This window comes from Cyprinodon tularosa, unplaced genomic scaffold (genome assembly GCF_016077235.1).
Source record: "Cyprinodon tularosa strain WSP-4 unplaced genomic scaffold, ASM1607723v1 ctg87, whole genome shotgun sequence".
Taxonomy (NCBI): Eukaryota; Metazoa; Chordata; class Actinopteri; order Cyprinodontiformes; family Cyprinodontidae; genus Cyprinodon; species Cyprinodon tularosa.
The window spans coordinates 19,983-36,404 of NW_024039640.1; the positions used below are offsets into that span (position 1 = coordinate 19,983).

General features: G+C 39.8%; 1 protein-coding gene across 1 annotated transcript in view; it reads left to right on the forward strand.

Annotated features, from left to right (window-relative positions):
- Positions 1-879: 879 nt before the first annotated feature.
- git1 (G protein-coupled receptor kinase interacting ArfGAP 1) overlaps positions 880-16,422 on the forward strand; it is a gene marked incomplete at its 5' end in the record, with an annotated part of 40,256 nt that continues 24,713 nt past the window's right edge. The window contains 9 exons of the mRNA XM_038273370.1: positions 880-1,067; positions 3,061-3,205; positions 3,281-3,393; positions 7,156-7,261; positions 11,748-11,834; positions 11,921-12,051; positions 12,163-12,257; positions 13,762-13,804; positions 14,224-14,250. Of these exons, the coding sequence (XP_038129298.1) occupies positions 880-1,067; positions 3,061-3,205; positions 3,281-3,393; positions 7,156-7,261; positions 11,748-11,834; positions 11,921-12,051; positions 12,163-12,257; positions 13,762-13,804; positions 14,224-14,250 (935 nt within the window). The remainder of the gene's footprint in view (positions 1,068-3,060; positions 3,206-3,280; positions 3,394-7,155; positions 7,262-11,747; positions 11,835-11,920; positions 12,052-12,162; positions 12,258-13,761; positions 13,805-14,223; positions 14,251-16,422) is intronic.

Consider the following 16,422-nt stretch of genomic DNA (forward strand, 5'->3'; position numbering starts at 1 on the left):
CCACACAGAGCCGCCCACACAGAACCGCCCACACAGAGCCGCCGTCACAGAGCCACCGTCACAGAGCCGCCCACACAGAGCCGCCCACACAGAGCCACCGTCACAGAGCCGCCGACACAGAGCCACCGTCACAGAGCCGCCCACACAGAGCCGCCCACACAGAACCACCGTCACAGAGCCGCCCACACAGAGCCACCGAGTCAACTGAGCCGCCCACACTAGGAGCCCCCACCGATCACAGAGGCTACCGTCACAGAACCTACCATCACATGATACCACCGTTTAAAGAGCCACCTTCACAGAGCCACGTACAAGAGCCGGCCACATAGATACCACCGTATCACAGACCGCCACACAGATGCACCACGGTCACAGAGCGCCCACATCAGAGCCGCGCCCACACAGAACCCACGTACAGAGCCGCCACACCTAGAGCCGCCCACGAGACAGGATACCACGTCCAGAGCCGCCCACACGAGAGCGCCACAAGACCGCCAGCACTGAACCACCGTCACAGAGCCGCACACAGAGCCACCGCCCACACAGAAGCCGCCCCACACAGAGCCACCGTGCATCAGAGCGCCCACACAGAACCGCCCTCACACGAGCCCACGTCACGAGAGCCGCCCACAACAGAACGCCCTCACATAGAGCCACGCGCATAGAGGCCGGACACACAGAGTCGCCACACAGAGCCGCACACACAGAGCCACCGTCACAGAGCCACAAAGTCTACAGCTAGCCGCCATACACAGAGTCGCGCCCACAGAAATCGCACCACACTGAGCCACGTTGTACAGAGTCGCGAGAACACGAACCGACCAGCACAGAGCCACCGACACAGAGCCCACTCAACCTCCCCACACCCCACCACTCCAGGCCTCGCTCCACACCGACCATCAACACTCACCAACAATCACACCCGACACCAGCCCAGCCACCGCCTCCACCAACGCCAACCAATCCCCTCTCCACCCCCAACAGCTACACCACCGACCGCGCCACACCATAACCTCCACCACCACCGCCCAGCCATGCCCCAACGGTCCACCACAAGCAGCACCCTCGTATATAATGATACTTGTATCGAACCATCACCCCCCCAGGCCAGCAGCACACCACCATCCACATCATCCGCTTCCCCTGGTCTTCGTGTCAAACTGTCATTTTAGTTTTTATTACTTTTAGTCACATTTAAACCCTTCTCGTTTAGTCGACTATAAAAGCATTTTAATCAGAATTAGGACTGGGTGATATGGCTAAAAAATAAAATCTCTATTTTTTATTTTTTGTCATCTTGCATGATTATGATTTTAATTGAAGTATTAAAATGTAAACTTAAATATTCATAACATTAATCTTGTGCAAGTTACACAAATGTTCACCCAACAATAATTTTATCAATAAAAAAATTTACATCTATATATTCAGTATAAGTTCAGTATATTAGTCTTTTTCCTGCTTCACAAAGGTAGGCAGCAGCTTGACAAAGTCGTGATAGCAATTATTTTACATCCAAGTAGTATAAAGTTCTTCATATAAAACACACAATTTCAAACAGAGGGTATCGGCCGATAATCCACAGCCAGGTATCAGGGCCAAAAAATGACATAGGCGCAACACTACTATTAGTAATATTATTCTTTTTAACACAATTAACATATTATGATTACCTATTATAGTATAGATGGAACCAAATTATTCCTTTAGTCACAGATCAGACAAGGTTATGATATAATAAGACTTAACCCCATAATGCCAAATGTATCATATTGGATACATACTGTTTCTGAAATGTTTTGCGTCTGACACCTTTTGCATAATTTAATGGTAAAAAACTTTGCTCAAAATCCTATTGTACACAATCAGATATACCTGATAACAGAGGGCACAAGACTACACAAAAAATAATCTTGACTTATCGCATAGTAATAAATTATTAATATCAAAAATCTATTTTTGTTTTTTCTTTTTACATATTTTGTTAAAAGGGCAAATAAGGAATTCGAACCAAAAAAAAGTAAATTTCTGTTTTGTTTTATTCTTGGATCAGGCTTTAAAGGCTTAAATAAAAACATCCATTCCTGACGTGGAAGATGCTCTGCTTTGACTGCTTAGTTTGTTTTACCAACCAAACATAAGTACACACATGCATTTAAATTAAACAGATAATGCCTGTAGAATCAACAAAAACTGGGCAACAAAAAAAAATTAATTCAAGTTAAAAATAAGGAAGTTCAGGGAGGCGATAAAGGGAGCAGTTTGAGTGACACACAGGAGAAGAAATAAAAATATAAACTTTATTAGGTGAATTTGTCTCGTCTTATTGTAGTTAACAGAAATCAATCATTATTTTAACAGTTTTTGTTTCAGGAAGTACATTAAGTTTCGATATTTTTTTGACAAAAATATCCTATTGTAGATTTTATTATAGTTCTCTCTATAATCTCTTATTTTTGTTTTTATATTTTCTATCTTGAGCTATGAAGGTGAGCTGAAGCTCCCAGCTACTGCTGGGAACCTCAGATGCTAGGCTAACTCTTCTGCAGTGTCATTCTGCACAGAAAGGTCAGATGTGACTTCTTCCGTGTTTTTTGCTAAATCAAAAGGTGTTGGATTTGTCTATTAACGGAGTCCGATTTGCAGCTTTGCAGGAAGAGCAGCAAAAACTGTAATTATTAATTTTTTCCCCCCAATGTTTAAATTATGCTGCAGAAAAATCTGGATAAACGTATTTAAAAAAAATGAATTGGTCTCCATCTCTATTGTTTAAGGTTCTGTTATTGTGACATCACCCCGTAGCAACCCCCATCCCTTTCTTGTTTTGGTTAAACGGCTCCCCTGGGGAGAGCGAGCCGCCCTGTGTTTACCCCGAAGCATTTAACATCTAATCAGTTCTCACTCCTTTTTTTGTTTTGTTATATTAGTTTACTTTCTACATTACAATGCAGATTTAAAAACACCTTTTCTGTTCAGAAGTTGAACTACATCAGGAGGTATTTGTAGAGAGCTGGGAGGTCCTTCACACATCCTGTGATTGTTATGTGCATCTTTTCGTGTTTGTCTGATAGACCCAGGGTGGGCCAGTATCAACCGAGGGGTCCTGATCTGTGACGAGTGCTGTTCGGTCCACCGCAGCCTCGGCCGCCATATTTCCATAGTAAAGCACCTGAGGCACAGCGGATGGCCTCCCACATTACTGCAGGTAATGGCTGAGAGGTGCAGAGCGCCTCCGAGGGGAACAGAACCTACCTGGACTGAATCTTTGATCCGTTTTCAGATGGTTCAGACTTTGGCCAGTAACGGGGCCAACTCTATATGGGAACACAGTCTCCTGGACCCTGCGCAGGTGCAGAGCGGTCGACGGAAACCAAATCCACAGGACAAGGTCCAGTAAGTATCCTACCTTAAACCACACAGATACATGGCTTTTTAATAATAACATTAATTAAAACTTGTTGCATTAGACATTTATAAAGCATATAGGAAAGCCCCCCATAAGCTCTGGTTCTTAAATAAATTTAATTTCTAAAGCCAGGCATACACTCTGCAATATTTTCAATCAATTTTACTCAGCTACAGCTCGCACTGTACGACGAAACCGCAGCGTTTAAAAGTTCAAAGCTCACGATGTTTGTTCTCACACTGTGCGTCTCGACTCTCTGATGTGATCTACCTGCTCTCACCGTCCGTCTAAAAACCATGTCAGACTTTGCTCCACAGGGAGATGGCGCTACTCGGACTCGTCTATCTGGAAGCGAGTAGAAGAGGAACATGAAGCTCACTAGAGTGAAACGCGCTGCCTTGGTAATGTGTGCAATTTTGTGCTGAAAGTCCTAAAAAGAAAAGGCGACGACGTATTTGGACAAAGACATGGCTGAGCTACGGCTACTACGGTCTGTCAGTCTGACAGAAATGACTCCATTTCTCTCGCACCCCCACCATGCTTCTGTGTTTTCCTCTGAGAGGAAGAAGAAGAAGAATCCTTGTTTGCCCTCTGAGCGATTTTTCTCTCGACCTCCTCATAAAGTAACCGGACTCCGCCAGATGGATTTGCTCCACATATCCATCTGGAAACCTTCCATTGGAGTAATTTTGGGAAGGGGCGAAAATACTGGTTAGCTGATTGGCCTATGTTGGTGATAGACGGGCCAAATAAACCAATCAGATCAACGAAGCATATGACGTACTAACAGAGCGACGACGAAGAGGAGCCAATTGATAGATCAAACTTTTGCCGAAACCAGTTGGGAGAAGAGCAAAAACATCTTTTCCTCTGAGAAAAGCCTCCAGAGCAGTGTTTTGCTCTTCTTTCAGTGAAGAAATACTCTGTAATTCCGATAAAACTTGCTCGATAGCCACGCTAACGCTAGTTTCATCGGCTGAAGCCGCCATGTTCTTTAGACTGAACTGTGGCGCTTCTCGTTGCGTCACACCTTAACCCTCCTCAAAGCCAACGCTGATTGGACGTTCGTTTGGTGAACGGTTCCAAATTTTCTTTAACGGAGAGTCTCCAGACTGATCTGCGAGTGAAACCTTGAAAGCTCGCGAGATCAGGATGGTCTCACGAGGCTACTCATAAAGGCCGACTGAATTTCCAACATGTTTGATTTTCTTCTGACATCAAGATTCCTGATCGGGAGGTCGTTGTTAGAGGCTGATCGCCCCTCGTTACCCCCTGTACACGACACAACGCATGATCAAGCTGAAAGTCGACCTGATTAAGAAATTTTCGCACGACTGTAGAATCGGCCCGAAAAGGGCAAAAAATCGTACAGGTTATGCCGGCTTAACCCAATAAGTTGGTTTAAAGGAGGAAATAACAAAACTATCAAATGTAGAGCTGCAGTAATCTGAAATTTCAGGTTTTATTTCGATTTTACCTGTTGGTGCTGATTCAGACATTCACAGGAATAGAAAGCGAACCAGTTTGTGTTAATATTTGTTTTAATTCAACAGACCATAATGTTTATTTGCTATTAGGATCCTCATTAGTTTTCCCAACAGGGTAGCAAATAATCTTCCTTGAATCCACCAGCACAGTGAATATATAAAAAGTGTTGGAAAAAAATATGCAAAGCGTGCAGGTGGTGCAGTGGTTAACGTGCGCGACCCATGTACGGAGGCCTTTAGTCCTCGACCCGGCCGCCAAAGGTTCAGTCCGACCTGTGGTCCTTTGCCGCATGTCTCTCCCCTGCTCTCATACTGTCTTTCCTGTCAGCCTGCTGTCGCCCGGCTTGCCACAGGTTTGCCTGCTGTGTCTAAAACCCAGCAACCCAGACTGAAAGCTCATTGGCTAATTTGGATCAGGTGTAGCCTGGTGCCAAATGCCCTGGAGGGCTTTAGCGTAAAAACAGGAGAAGCAGCGCAAGTGAAGTTAGACACTGCCGTTGGACACATGCAGTCATTTATAAATCTTTTAAATCAGGTTGGTCCGGACCGCTGTCCGCTAGGGTTGTCACGATACTAAACTTTTCAACTCGATACCGATACTTAGTAAAATATTCAATATTCAATACCATTTTCGATACCACAAGGATAAAAACAAAGACTCCAAAATTCTACAGAAATATTTTCATTAATAAATAAAATACAATAAATAAATACAATAAAGGTTGTATGCTGTGCACAATATTAAGCAAGCTTGAGGAAAAACTTTTTCCTTCCTTGGCTATGCTTTGCACACATAACAATGATGCTAGCCAAACCGGTTAAGAAACAAAAATAATTCTCAGCAGCTGCACCTCTTATAAAAAAAAAATTTGAAACTGAAAAGTGCAAAGAATTATTCAATCACACAATTTTCAGAAAGTGCATTGTCCTCTATTCTGCCCTTTAGATGAATAACTTGCTTATGCTTAGGTGCCACTGGTGGTAGCACTGTATCGATACTTTTAAAAACGAGTATCGTATCCGGATACAACGTTTCAGTATCAATGCTTTTGACAACCCTACTGTCCGCTAATCTGTGACCTCTTCTATAAAGTATAGCCATCTGCATACATTGATATAGAAGCACTCTGTAAGACCAGGGAAATGTCATTTTCAACAGTAGAAAGAATAGAGAAAAGCAGAGGACCAAAACAACTGCCTTGTTGGACACCACAACGTAATCTCCAGTAGGGGTGGGTATTGCCAAAGAAGTCACGATTCGATTCGAATCACGATTCACAGGCCACGATGCGATTCTATCACGATGCATCACGATACTTGAATTATTGCGATGCATTGCAATATTTTATCCTCCATGTTTTGTTTTTGAATGACTCGGCACAGTATCCCGCAGCCGGAAATGCTTGTGACACAAGGCAGCGTGCGTCAACACATTTGCAGCGACATCTACTGGACTGGAAGTTGTATTACACTTGTTTTTGGCTAATGTTCACCAACCATTCATGCAATTTTATTTATTCATTTTTTTAAATTAATAATCGATTCTTGACATCAAGAATCGATGCAGTAGATCACGAAAATTAGAATCACGATGCATCATCATCACGATTATTTTGCACACCCCTAATCTCCAGCTAGTAGAAAAATGCCAAACCACTGAGAAAAAGTGGAAAAATTATTGATAATTCATCAGAGAGAACGTCCTCAAACCTTAATGTATTAAACTGAAAGCAAAGTCTAACTAAAAACGATGCATTAAACACCAGAAGTAGTTTTTTTTTTTTTAGTTTTCTTGCTGTTGACGGAAAACTGCACAACTTCTGACTCAACTTTGGATGTATTAGATAATTGTTTTTGTGGCACTTCTAGTCATGTGACCCAAAGCGCTGCTCTACAGCAGTCTGAACTCCCCCTAAATATCAAAGTAAAAACAAAACGTTTTTTTTACAGCGGCATTAAAAATAATAACTTCTGAAGATTTTTGTTGTAGTGTTTGTCGAGCTGATCACAAGTCCAATTAAATAGACTTAGATTTATTTGCCATTCTGTTTACACGGGTGTAAAACAAAAAGAAAATTCACTTAGAACAGCTCTCTAGACATTTTCATTTTTAAATCCAAAGCAGATGGATGTAGTTTGGTTCTTGGCCCCCTGATTGGTGCATTTATTCGATCTTTCTTGTCATATTTCATCTTCACATTAACCCTTGTCGCTGTGAGAATGACCTCCTGGCCGATAACCTCCTCTTCTCCTCCTGTTCAGCACCACGAAGTCTGAGTTCATCAGAGCCAAATACCAGATGTTAGCTTTTGTGCACAAGCTACCTTGTCGGGACGATGATGGCGTCACTACGAAGGACCTCAGTAAGGTAAGAGCTTAGCGCTCCACTGCTGCTCACCTTCTGTTTAAACACAAGAGCTGTTACAGCAGAGAATCACCAGGATGTTGGGAAGTTATCGATATCTGGTAGATAAAAAGAAATGATTCAGACATTTAGCCTGATTTTTTTATGAGCAGGATATTCTCCAAAAATCCTTACAGTGTCACTGCTTTCTGAGGGTTTGCTTCTTTGGCGTGGTTTGGTCTGTTTAGATGTTTAAATCTCCCATCTTCACAGGGATTCATTGAATCTACTAAGATCCTGTGATTAGAATGTTTTCCCTTTAAGATTCTTTCCACTCGCCATACCCACACAATTCTCCACAACAACTGATTTTTTTCTGCTACACCCGGCTACGCTGCTTCGCTTCTTCTTCTTCTTGTTTACTACTGGTGGTTGGCTTTGGTCGCAGTACCGCCACCTTCTGCTCTGGAGTGGAAACGCTTCGCCTATGAGAAAAAGGAGCAGCGCATGAACCGAACGAAACACACGCGAATCGAACCGAGACAGTCGAACCGAACGGTTAGGACGGTTTTCATAAACCGTTCCATCCCTAATATATATATATATATATATATATATATATATATATATATATATATATATATATGTATATATAATATATAATATATATATATATATATATGTATATATATATATATATATATATATATATGTATATATAAATATATAAATATATATATATATATATATATATATATGTATATATATATATATATATGTATATATATATATATATATATATATATATGTATATATAAATATAAATATATATATATATATATATATATATATATACAGGTGCTGGTCATAAAATTAGAATATCATGAAAAAGTAGATTGATTTCAGTAATTCCATTTAAAAAGTGAAACTTGTATATTATGTTCATACATTACATACAAACTCATATATTTCAGATGTTTATTTTGTTTAATTTTGATGATTACAAATGACAACAAATGAAAATCTCAAATTCATCATATCAGAAAATTAGAATATTGTGAAAAGGTTCAAAATTGATGGCCCCTGGTGCCACACTCTAATCAGCTAATTAACTCAAACCACCTGCAAAAGCCTTTAAATGGTCTTTCAGTCTAGTTCTATAGGCTACACAATCATGGGGAAGACTGCTGACTTGACAGTTGTCCAAAAGACGACCATCGACACCTTGCACAAGGAGGGCAAGACACAAAAGGTCATCGCTAAAGAGGCTGGCTGTTCACAGAGCTCAGTGTCCAAGCACATTAATAGAGAGGCGAAGGGAAGGAAAAGATGTGGTCGAAAAAAGTGTACAAGCAAGAGAGATAACCGCACCCTGGAGAGGATTGTGAAACAAAACCCCTTCAAAAATGTGGGGGAGATTCACAAAGAGTGGACTGCAGCTGGAGTGAGTGCTTCAAGAACCACCACACACAGACGTATGAAAGACATGGGTTTCTGCTGTCGCATTCCTTGTGTCAAGCCACTCTTGAACCACAGACAGCGTCAGAAGCGTCTTGCCTGGGCTAAAGAGAAACAGGACTGGACTGCTGGTGAGTGGTCCAAAGTCATGTTCTCTGATGAAAGTAAATTTTGCATTTCCTTTGGAAATCAAGGTCCCAGAGTCTGGAGGAAAAGAAGAGAGGCACTTCATCCACGTTGCTTGAAGTCCAGTGTAAAGTTTCCACAGTCAGTGATGGTTTGGGGTGCCATGTCATCTGCTGGTGTTGGTCCATTGTGTTTTCTGAGGTCCAGGGTCAACGCAGCCACATACCAGGAAGTTTTAGAGCACTTCATGCTTCCTGCAGCTGACCAACTTTTTGGAGATGCAGATTTCATTTTCCAACAGGACTTGGCACCTGCACACAGTGCCAAAGCTACCAGTACCTGGTTGAAGGACCATGGTATCCCTGTTCTTAATTGGCCAGCAAACTCTCCTGACCTTAACCCCATAGAAAATCTATGGGGTTTTGTGAAGAAGAAGATGCAATACACCAGACCCAACAATTCAGAAGAGCTAAAAGCCACTATTAGAGCAACCTGGGCTATCATAACACCTGAGCAGTGCCACAGACTGATCGACTCCATGCCACGCCGCATTGCTGCAGTAATACAGGCCAAAGGAGGCCCAACTAAATACTGAGTGCTGTACATGCTCATACTTTTCCTGTTCATACTTTTCAGTTGGCCAACATTTCTATAAATCCTTTGTTTTTATTGGTCTTCAGTAATATTCTAATTTTCTGATATGATGAATTTGAGATTTTCATTTGTTGTCATTTGTAATCATCAAAATTAAACAAAATAAACATCTGAAATATATGAGTTTGTATGTAATGTATGAATATAATATACAAGTTTCACTTTTTAAATGGAATTACTGAAATCAATCTACTTTTTCATGATATTCTAATTTTATGACCAGCACCTGTATATATAAGTTCCTTGCCTGTGTCGAAAAAGTTAAGGCTCCAGCATGAAATTCTAATACCCAATGTCAGTTTTAACTAGGGCTGCAACAACGAATCGATAAAATCGATAAAAAATCGATTGTTAAAAGCGTTGGCAACGAATTTCATCATCGATTAGTTGTGTCGCGCGATTAATGTGTCATCTGCCGCCGTCGGCAGCTGCTGCCGTGGGAAGCCTCCCCCATCCCAACCCCGTTCAACCCAGCAGGAGTCCCTCTCAGCGCTGCAGTCAGAGCAGCAGGATTTTTACCCTCAGCGTCCAGACTTCAAATGAAGCGCGCATGCACCGGGATTGACGGCGCAAATTGATCACAATAATTAAAATAGCCTGCACTTTGTAAAGGGAAAAAAAGTCGTAACATGCAACTTTTGTAAAAACAAATGAACATGGCACAGAACCACCACTGTTATGATGCAGCACCTGATAAGAAAACACGTTGGAGCCTTCGATGGCAGTGAAGAGAGCTGATCAGCAGGATGAGCGGCCATGTTTGTTTCGTTTTAAAGTGGGGAAACGTAACGTTAGTTTCTCAGGTAGCTCATCTGATGCTTTCCTTACCGTGTTAGTAGGTTACAGACAGTGATAAGGTTGGCTACTTATTTTACTTTTAATTTCATTTGAATTAGCTTAAGCAGCGTTTATATTTACTTTATAAATAAACTAACTTGCAAATTATGAGGGCAAGGCTTTTAAAGTTTAAATCTTCTGGCAAAGATAAAGTAAAGATGATCCTGCAATTTATGGAAGTAAAGCAGAATAAAATCCAGCAAGATCAGTAATATGTCAATTAATTATCTGCCACATTCCCATGTAAATATCTGTCTTTGGAGGATGTGTTTTTTAGCACCCCTAGTTCTCTCATTTTTATTCCAAATACAATTTATAATTTGAATCGCAGGGCTATTTTTATCTCTATGGTTCAGTATTTTCTCAAGTAGCAACTTTAACTGCTGTACTTTCCTGTCTTAAAAGGCAGAACTCTTCTAGTCTAAAAAACCTCATTTGTTGAAATGGGGGGGCCTATTGTTTGAACCCCTTAGAGGCTTTTAAAAACAAAAATGTCTTTTTTTGCGCTTTAAGAAACAAAGTACCCTATATTTTGTGGATGTACAGCTACATTTCTCATGTAAGTTTGCGTAGTTTTAACACAAACATTTATTTTTCATATTGCACCAGTACAGTTAATGAGCAACCTGTACTTGTGTGCTTGTTTGTTCTGTCTAAAATGTTTATTTTGGAATAAAGAGGTTAATATAAAAAAATATTTTTTGTCCGATTCATCGATTAATCGAAAAAATAATCGGCCGATTCATCCATTTTTAAAATAATCGTTAGTTGCAGCCCTAGTTTTAACCAGTGGAGATTAAAAATATTAACAACGAAATAACAACTGTTCTACCAAACAGTCTGTTATCTGTACACTTAAATGATCTTATAAAAGAAAAGAAAACAGCATAGTGGTTAAGTTACAAATTAACTACATGGTGACTGTCGATAAACTAGACAGACCAATCCTTAAACACATTTTTTTCAACTTCCACACGAAATAGAGAATAGTTATTTTTCCTTTCCGCTTGACAAAAACAAAATAATTTGCTCATATATGTCAGTGTAATGGATTTTATTTAAAAATAGATTTTGGTTAAAATCTGGCAGCTGTAATGTGAAGCATTTTTCTAAACTTGGACAAAGTTTGCTGTTGTCCCAGTATGTTGCAGTCTACCTTCCTCACTTCATATCCAGCTGATTAGTGCTCATGAATAGTTTAAGGCAATTAGAAAATGGAGCCATTAATACTCTGAAGCAGCATGCCTGAGCAGAAATGCTGCATCTTTTCCACCTCATGTCGATGAGTATGACAGCATTGACGTTACCCAAACGCCCCAGCAGGGTGACTTCTGGATGACGCAGCAGGATGTGTAATGATCTCTGGTGCCGTGGAGTTCCAGCAGGTTAATAAAAGACTGCTACCTTTCTCTGTTTCTGCTCACTTCATCTTCAGCAACTTCATTCGAGTGTGCGGACCGGGAGTTTAGAGACGTGCCTTCGCCTCTTGTCCCTCGGCGCTCAGGCCAACTTCTTCCACCCGGTCAGGAAACAATCATCTACTTGCAACTGTAATAAATGGTTCAGTGCTAAAGTTATGCGTGTGTTTGTCTGCTGCTGATCCTGCAGGAGAAAGGCACCACCCCGCTTCATGTCGCGGCGAAGGCAGGGCAGATCCTGCAGGCGGAGCTGCTGGTCGTATACGGCGCAGATCCCGGAGCGCCCGATATCAACAGGCGCACACCGATGGACTATGCTAGGTACGGTTCTAAGCGTGGAAACTTTACTGCCTTTGCAGTCAAGTCTCAAAGAAGTCCAGCAGAAATGGCAAAGAAGAGAAACAATCAATTTTTTATTGTTTTGTTTTCCAGGCAGGCCGGCCACATCGAGCTGGCAGAGCGGCTGGTAGAGTGTCAGTATGAGCTAACGGACAGACTAGCCTTTTACCTGTGTGGCCGGCGACCAGGTAATCATTTTAATCCATAAAACCGTACAGCAGATATTAAATGAAATGCAATGAGTCATCTGAACTCCTCTAACTTTTGAGATGAATAATCTAAAAGAGTTTTCCTGCATATTATGTCAGCATTGAGACAAATTAGCTCTTTAAAAATAATCTGCATAGTGACAGCAACTGCTCTTTTTTTTTAATAATAGATGTTTGTACGAAAGAGGATTAGGGCCACTGAAAAAAAAAGTTAACTGATTTTTACATTTTATTTCAGTTTAACATGGGGAAAAAAAAGTCAGAATTCTGACTTTTTTCTCAAAATTCTGATTTTTTTCTCAGAATTCTGACTTTTTTTCTCAAAATTCTGAATTTTTTTCTCAGAATTCTGACTTTTTTTCTCAAAATTCTGATTTTTTTTCTCAGAATTCTGACTTTAATCTAAGAATTCTGACTTTAATCTAAGAATTCTGACTTTTTTCTCAAAATTCTGACTTTTTTTCTCAGAATTCTGACTTTAATCTAAGAATTCTGACTTTAATCTAAGAATTCTGACTTTTTTCTCAAAATTCTGACTTTTTTTCTCAGAATTCTGACTTTAATCTAAGAATTCTGACTTTAATCTTAGAATTCTGACTTTTTTCTCAAAATTCTGATTTTTTTCTCAAAATTCTGACTTTTTTTCTCAGAATTCTGACTTTAATCTAAGAATTCTGACTTTAATCACAGAATTCTGACTTTAATCACAGAATTCTGACTTTTTTCTCAGAATTCTGACTTTTTTTCTCAGAATTCTGACTTTTTTTCTCAAAATTCTGATTTTTTTCTCAGAATTCTGACTTTTTTCTCAGAATTGTGGATCTTAATGTAGATGGGCACCATGAAGGAAGAGATGTGGAGCCCTCAGCTTTACTGACAAAGATGTGAGTTGTTTGAGAGGGCCAGTGACACATTGGTGGAAAATGACGGAATTAGGCAACTTTTTATTTTATTTCCATTAATGAGGGGTCCCCTCATTGATGGAGGAGCAGAAGGTCATTAAAACAAGAGCGCTAGTCTCTAAAACAGGCATGGCTATGGCTTGATGCTAACATGTTTGTTAGCTGTCAGAATTCTGAGATTAGTCAGAATTCTGAGAAAAAAGTTGCAATTCTGAGAAAAAAGTCAGAAATCTGAAAAAAAGTCGGAATTCTGAGAAAAAAGTTAGAAGTCTGACTTTTTTCCCATAATAAACTGAAATAAAATTTAAAAATCAGTTAACTTTTTTTTTTTTTTCATTGGCCCTAATCCTTTTCCGTACGGTTTGGTTGTGGAAGTGTTTTTTTTGTTTTTTCCCAAAGTAAAAGTGCTGACATTTAAGGCTCGCTGACACCAAGTACCAATCCAAATACTAAATAAAAGTTTGTCACAACAGAGTTATGATCATATTCTCTGATACGCTGAGCAGATAAATCCACATATAAATAATTTGTTTTATATATTTATAACCTTTGACAAATTTCCTATTTTCCTCTTTTTTTAGATCACAAAAATGGCCACTATATCATTCCTCAAATGGCGGACAGGTATGGAAAGTGACATCATTTGTTTGTTTTAAACTGACAGATAGCATGAAGAATATCTGTAATAGTACTTAGAACTACCTAACCCACCAATGTTTTAAGTTTTAAAAAGTGCTCTTACCACATGGTGTCGCCAGAGTGCATGTATAGAATTTATTAAAACAGTTGGTACCAAATTTCTGACTATTTTTTGTTGTTGAAAACAAAACAAAAATAATAACCCAGCCAATCTTAGATGTGAGTCCTGTTTCTGAGCCGCCATCTAACCTCCTCCTGTCTGCTCTGTTCTGGTGGACGGGTTTCTCATTATAACTATTAAAGCTGTTTTGATGTGGCTTGTCTTCCCCTTCTTTCTCTCTGTTTCTTCCTTTTTCTCACTCTTCCTCTATCCTCTTCCTTTTCGCTGCGCTTGGTGGAGCCAGAGCTCGTCCTAAGTGCCCGACACAGAGGTATCTTTACTCTCCTCAACAGCTTCTTCTCCAGTCTTTCGTTTGTCTGCATTCTTCACCAGAATTAATCCTTTTAAAGTAAAAAAAAGAGACAAATTAAAACATTTCTGCTGGTTTTATAAATGAGTTATTGTTATAGAGAACCTCTAAAAAAAGACTGTACTTAGAATTCCTAATCTGGAAGACGGCACATCTATAAAATCAGTTTGTTCTTAAATTCTATAATTTTTCATGCATGACTGGTTAAAGTTTAATCACAAATCCAGCTCACCAGGAAAAAGATGAGATAAAATCTAAGCAGTTAAAAAAATCGCTAAGAAATCACTGACCTTCTTGTAAAGACAATGACTGATATGCAGATTCTCAACTTTGTTGGGAAATAGGGTTGTGAAATTTTACATATTTCTAAAGTTGTAAACTTTCTATGGGATTTTTCTGGATTAAAAATGGAAAACAGCTGAGAAGTTTAACCATAAAGATTTTGAACGTATTTGGGAGAAAATGTTTTGTTGTAATCTTTGATCCTAGACTTCATACAGGATCCACTACAGCACATCCATGTTGTTTCCATGGAGTATTTCAAAGTTTTCAAAAGTTTTTAATTTTAAAATCCAAATGTATGCATTTATTTGATTGAAGCCTTGTTTTTTGTTTTTCTTTTTTAAAAAAAGGTCTTTACACTGCAAAAACAATCTAGAGATAAGTGAAAATGTCTTAAATTAAGTGTATTTACCCTTAATTTGAGTAGGTAAATGAGATAGTTTGCCAATAGAATTGGTATTTTTACTCTTAAAATAAGATAATGAGATAATATGCACTTTTCTTATTTTAAGTGTAAATTGTTCCATTGGCAAAATGTCTCTTTTATCTCCTCAATCCAAGAACAAATGCAGCTATTTTAAGAAAAAATGACTTATCTAGATTTAGTTTTTTTCCAGTGCATTTTCTTTTGCTCATATAAAGCTACTTAAAAAGCACAATTGAAGGCTACTGAGAGCCTTCTTTTATGAAACAAATTAACAACTATTACGTGCAGTCAGCCAATCAGCTTCCAGGTTATTAACGAGGCCCCGTCACATGATGGCGACTGGGATTTTTTTGGAAAATATACACAATATACAAAATACTTGGTAAGGTGGAGTGTTGGCCTAGTGAATAGAGCGATACTCTTGTGCTCTGAGAAAGTTGTAACTACCCAGTTGGATCCCCACAGCCTCCACTCTGGGTGCCTGACTAGGGGTGTAAATAATAATCGTTCTGTATCGATGCATCGATCAAACAGCCGATGATCCGATGCATCGACACGTCCGCAAGAGAATCGATTCATGTTTTTTATCCATTTGCTCCTGGGCGTAATTCTCGCTCCCGTGCTGCGGTGGCGCTAAACCTATTTTGCCCTCCTACCTCGCTTCCTGGTTATACTCTTACAGCAGTGTGTTGCAGTGAGCTTGACACAGACATTTTAAAATTATGCTCAATATTGAAGCGTGGTCTGTGCTACACGCTGTGGGTCTAGATACGGCCGAGGCGGCGAGGAAGTGGGGCCGAGTTTAGTCCGACGACGGAGGGACATGTGGGCCAAAAAGAGCGGAGATCCAGGTGGAAAAAGGGTCCCAGCGTTCTCGCGCAGCTCGCTCATCTAGCGGGTCAAACTTCACGAGTCGTTTTCCGCAATTTCGGTCATAAAAACAAAACAAGCCGGCCTCCTGTCTGCCGTCAGCTACAATTTGGGATAGGAGCAGCGGAGAGTCTGTGGAGGGGGCGGGACGCCTGGAGCCGAGGTATTGCATCACACTCATTGCACTGATTATGTGCAGCATTTTTTGATGCAAGGCCTTCAGAATCTATAACGCTGGGGTATTATTATTTTTCAGTGAATGAGGTTTTAATAGGAATAGGTGGAGTACAACTTCTCTACTTCTGTTATTTGCTGTTGGTTCTCAAAAAAAAGCATAACGATATTACAGCGTTCATTGATTTATTTCAAATTTTAAACATTGTCTAGCTATTAAGGTGTCAAAAAAAAAATATATATATATATTTGAATCGTATCGTGGTGTATTCTTGAATATCGAAAAATAATCGAATCGTTGGGTCAGGAAATCGATACTGAATGGAATCGCCATGATGGATGTGATTTACACCCCTATTCCTGAGCAAAACCCTTAACCA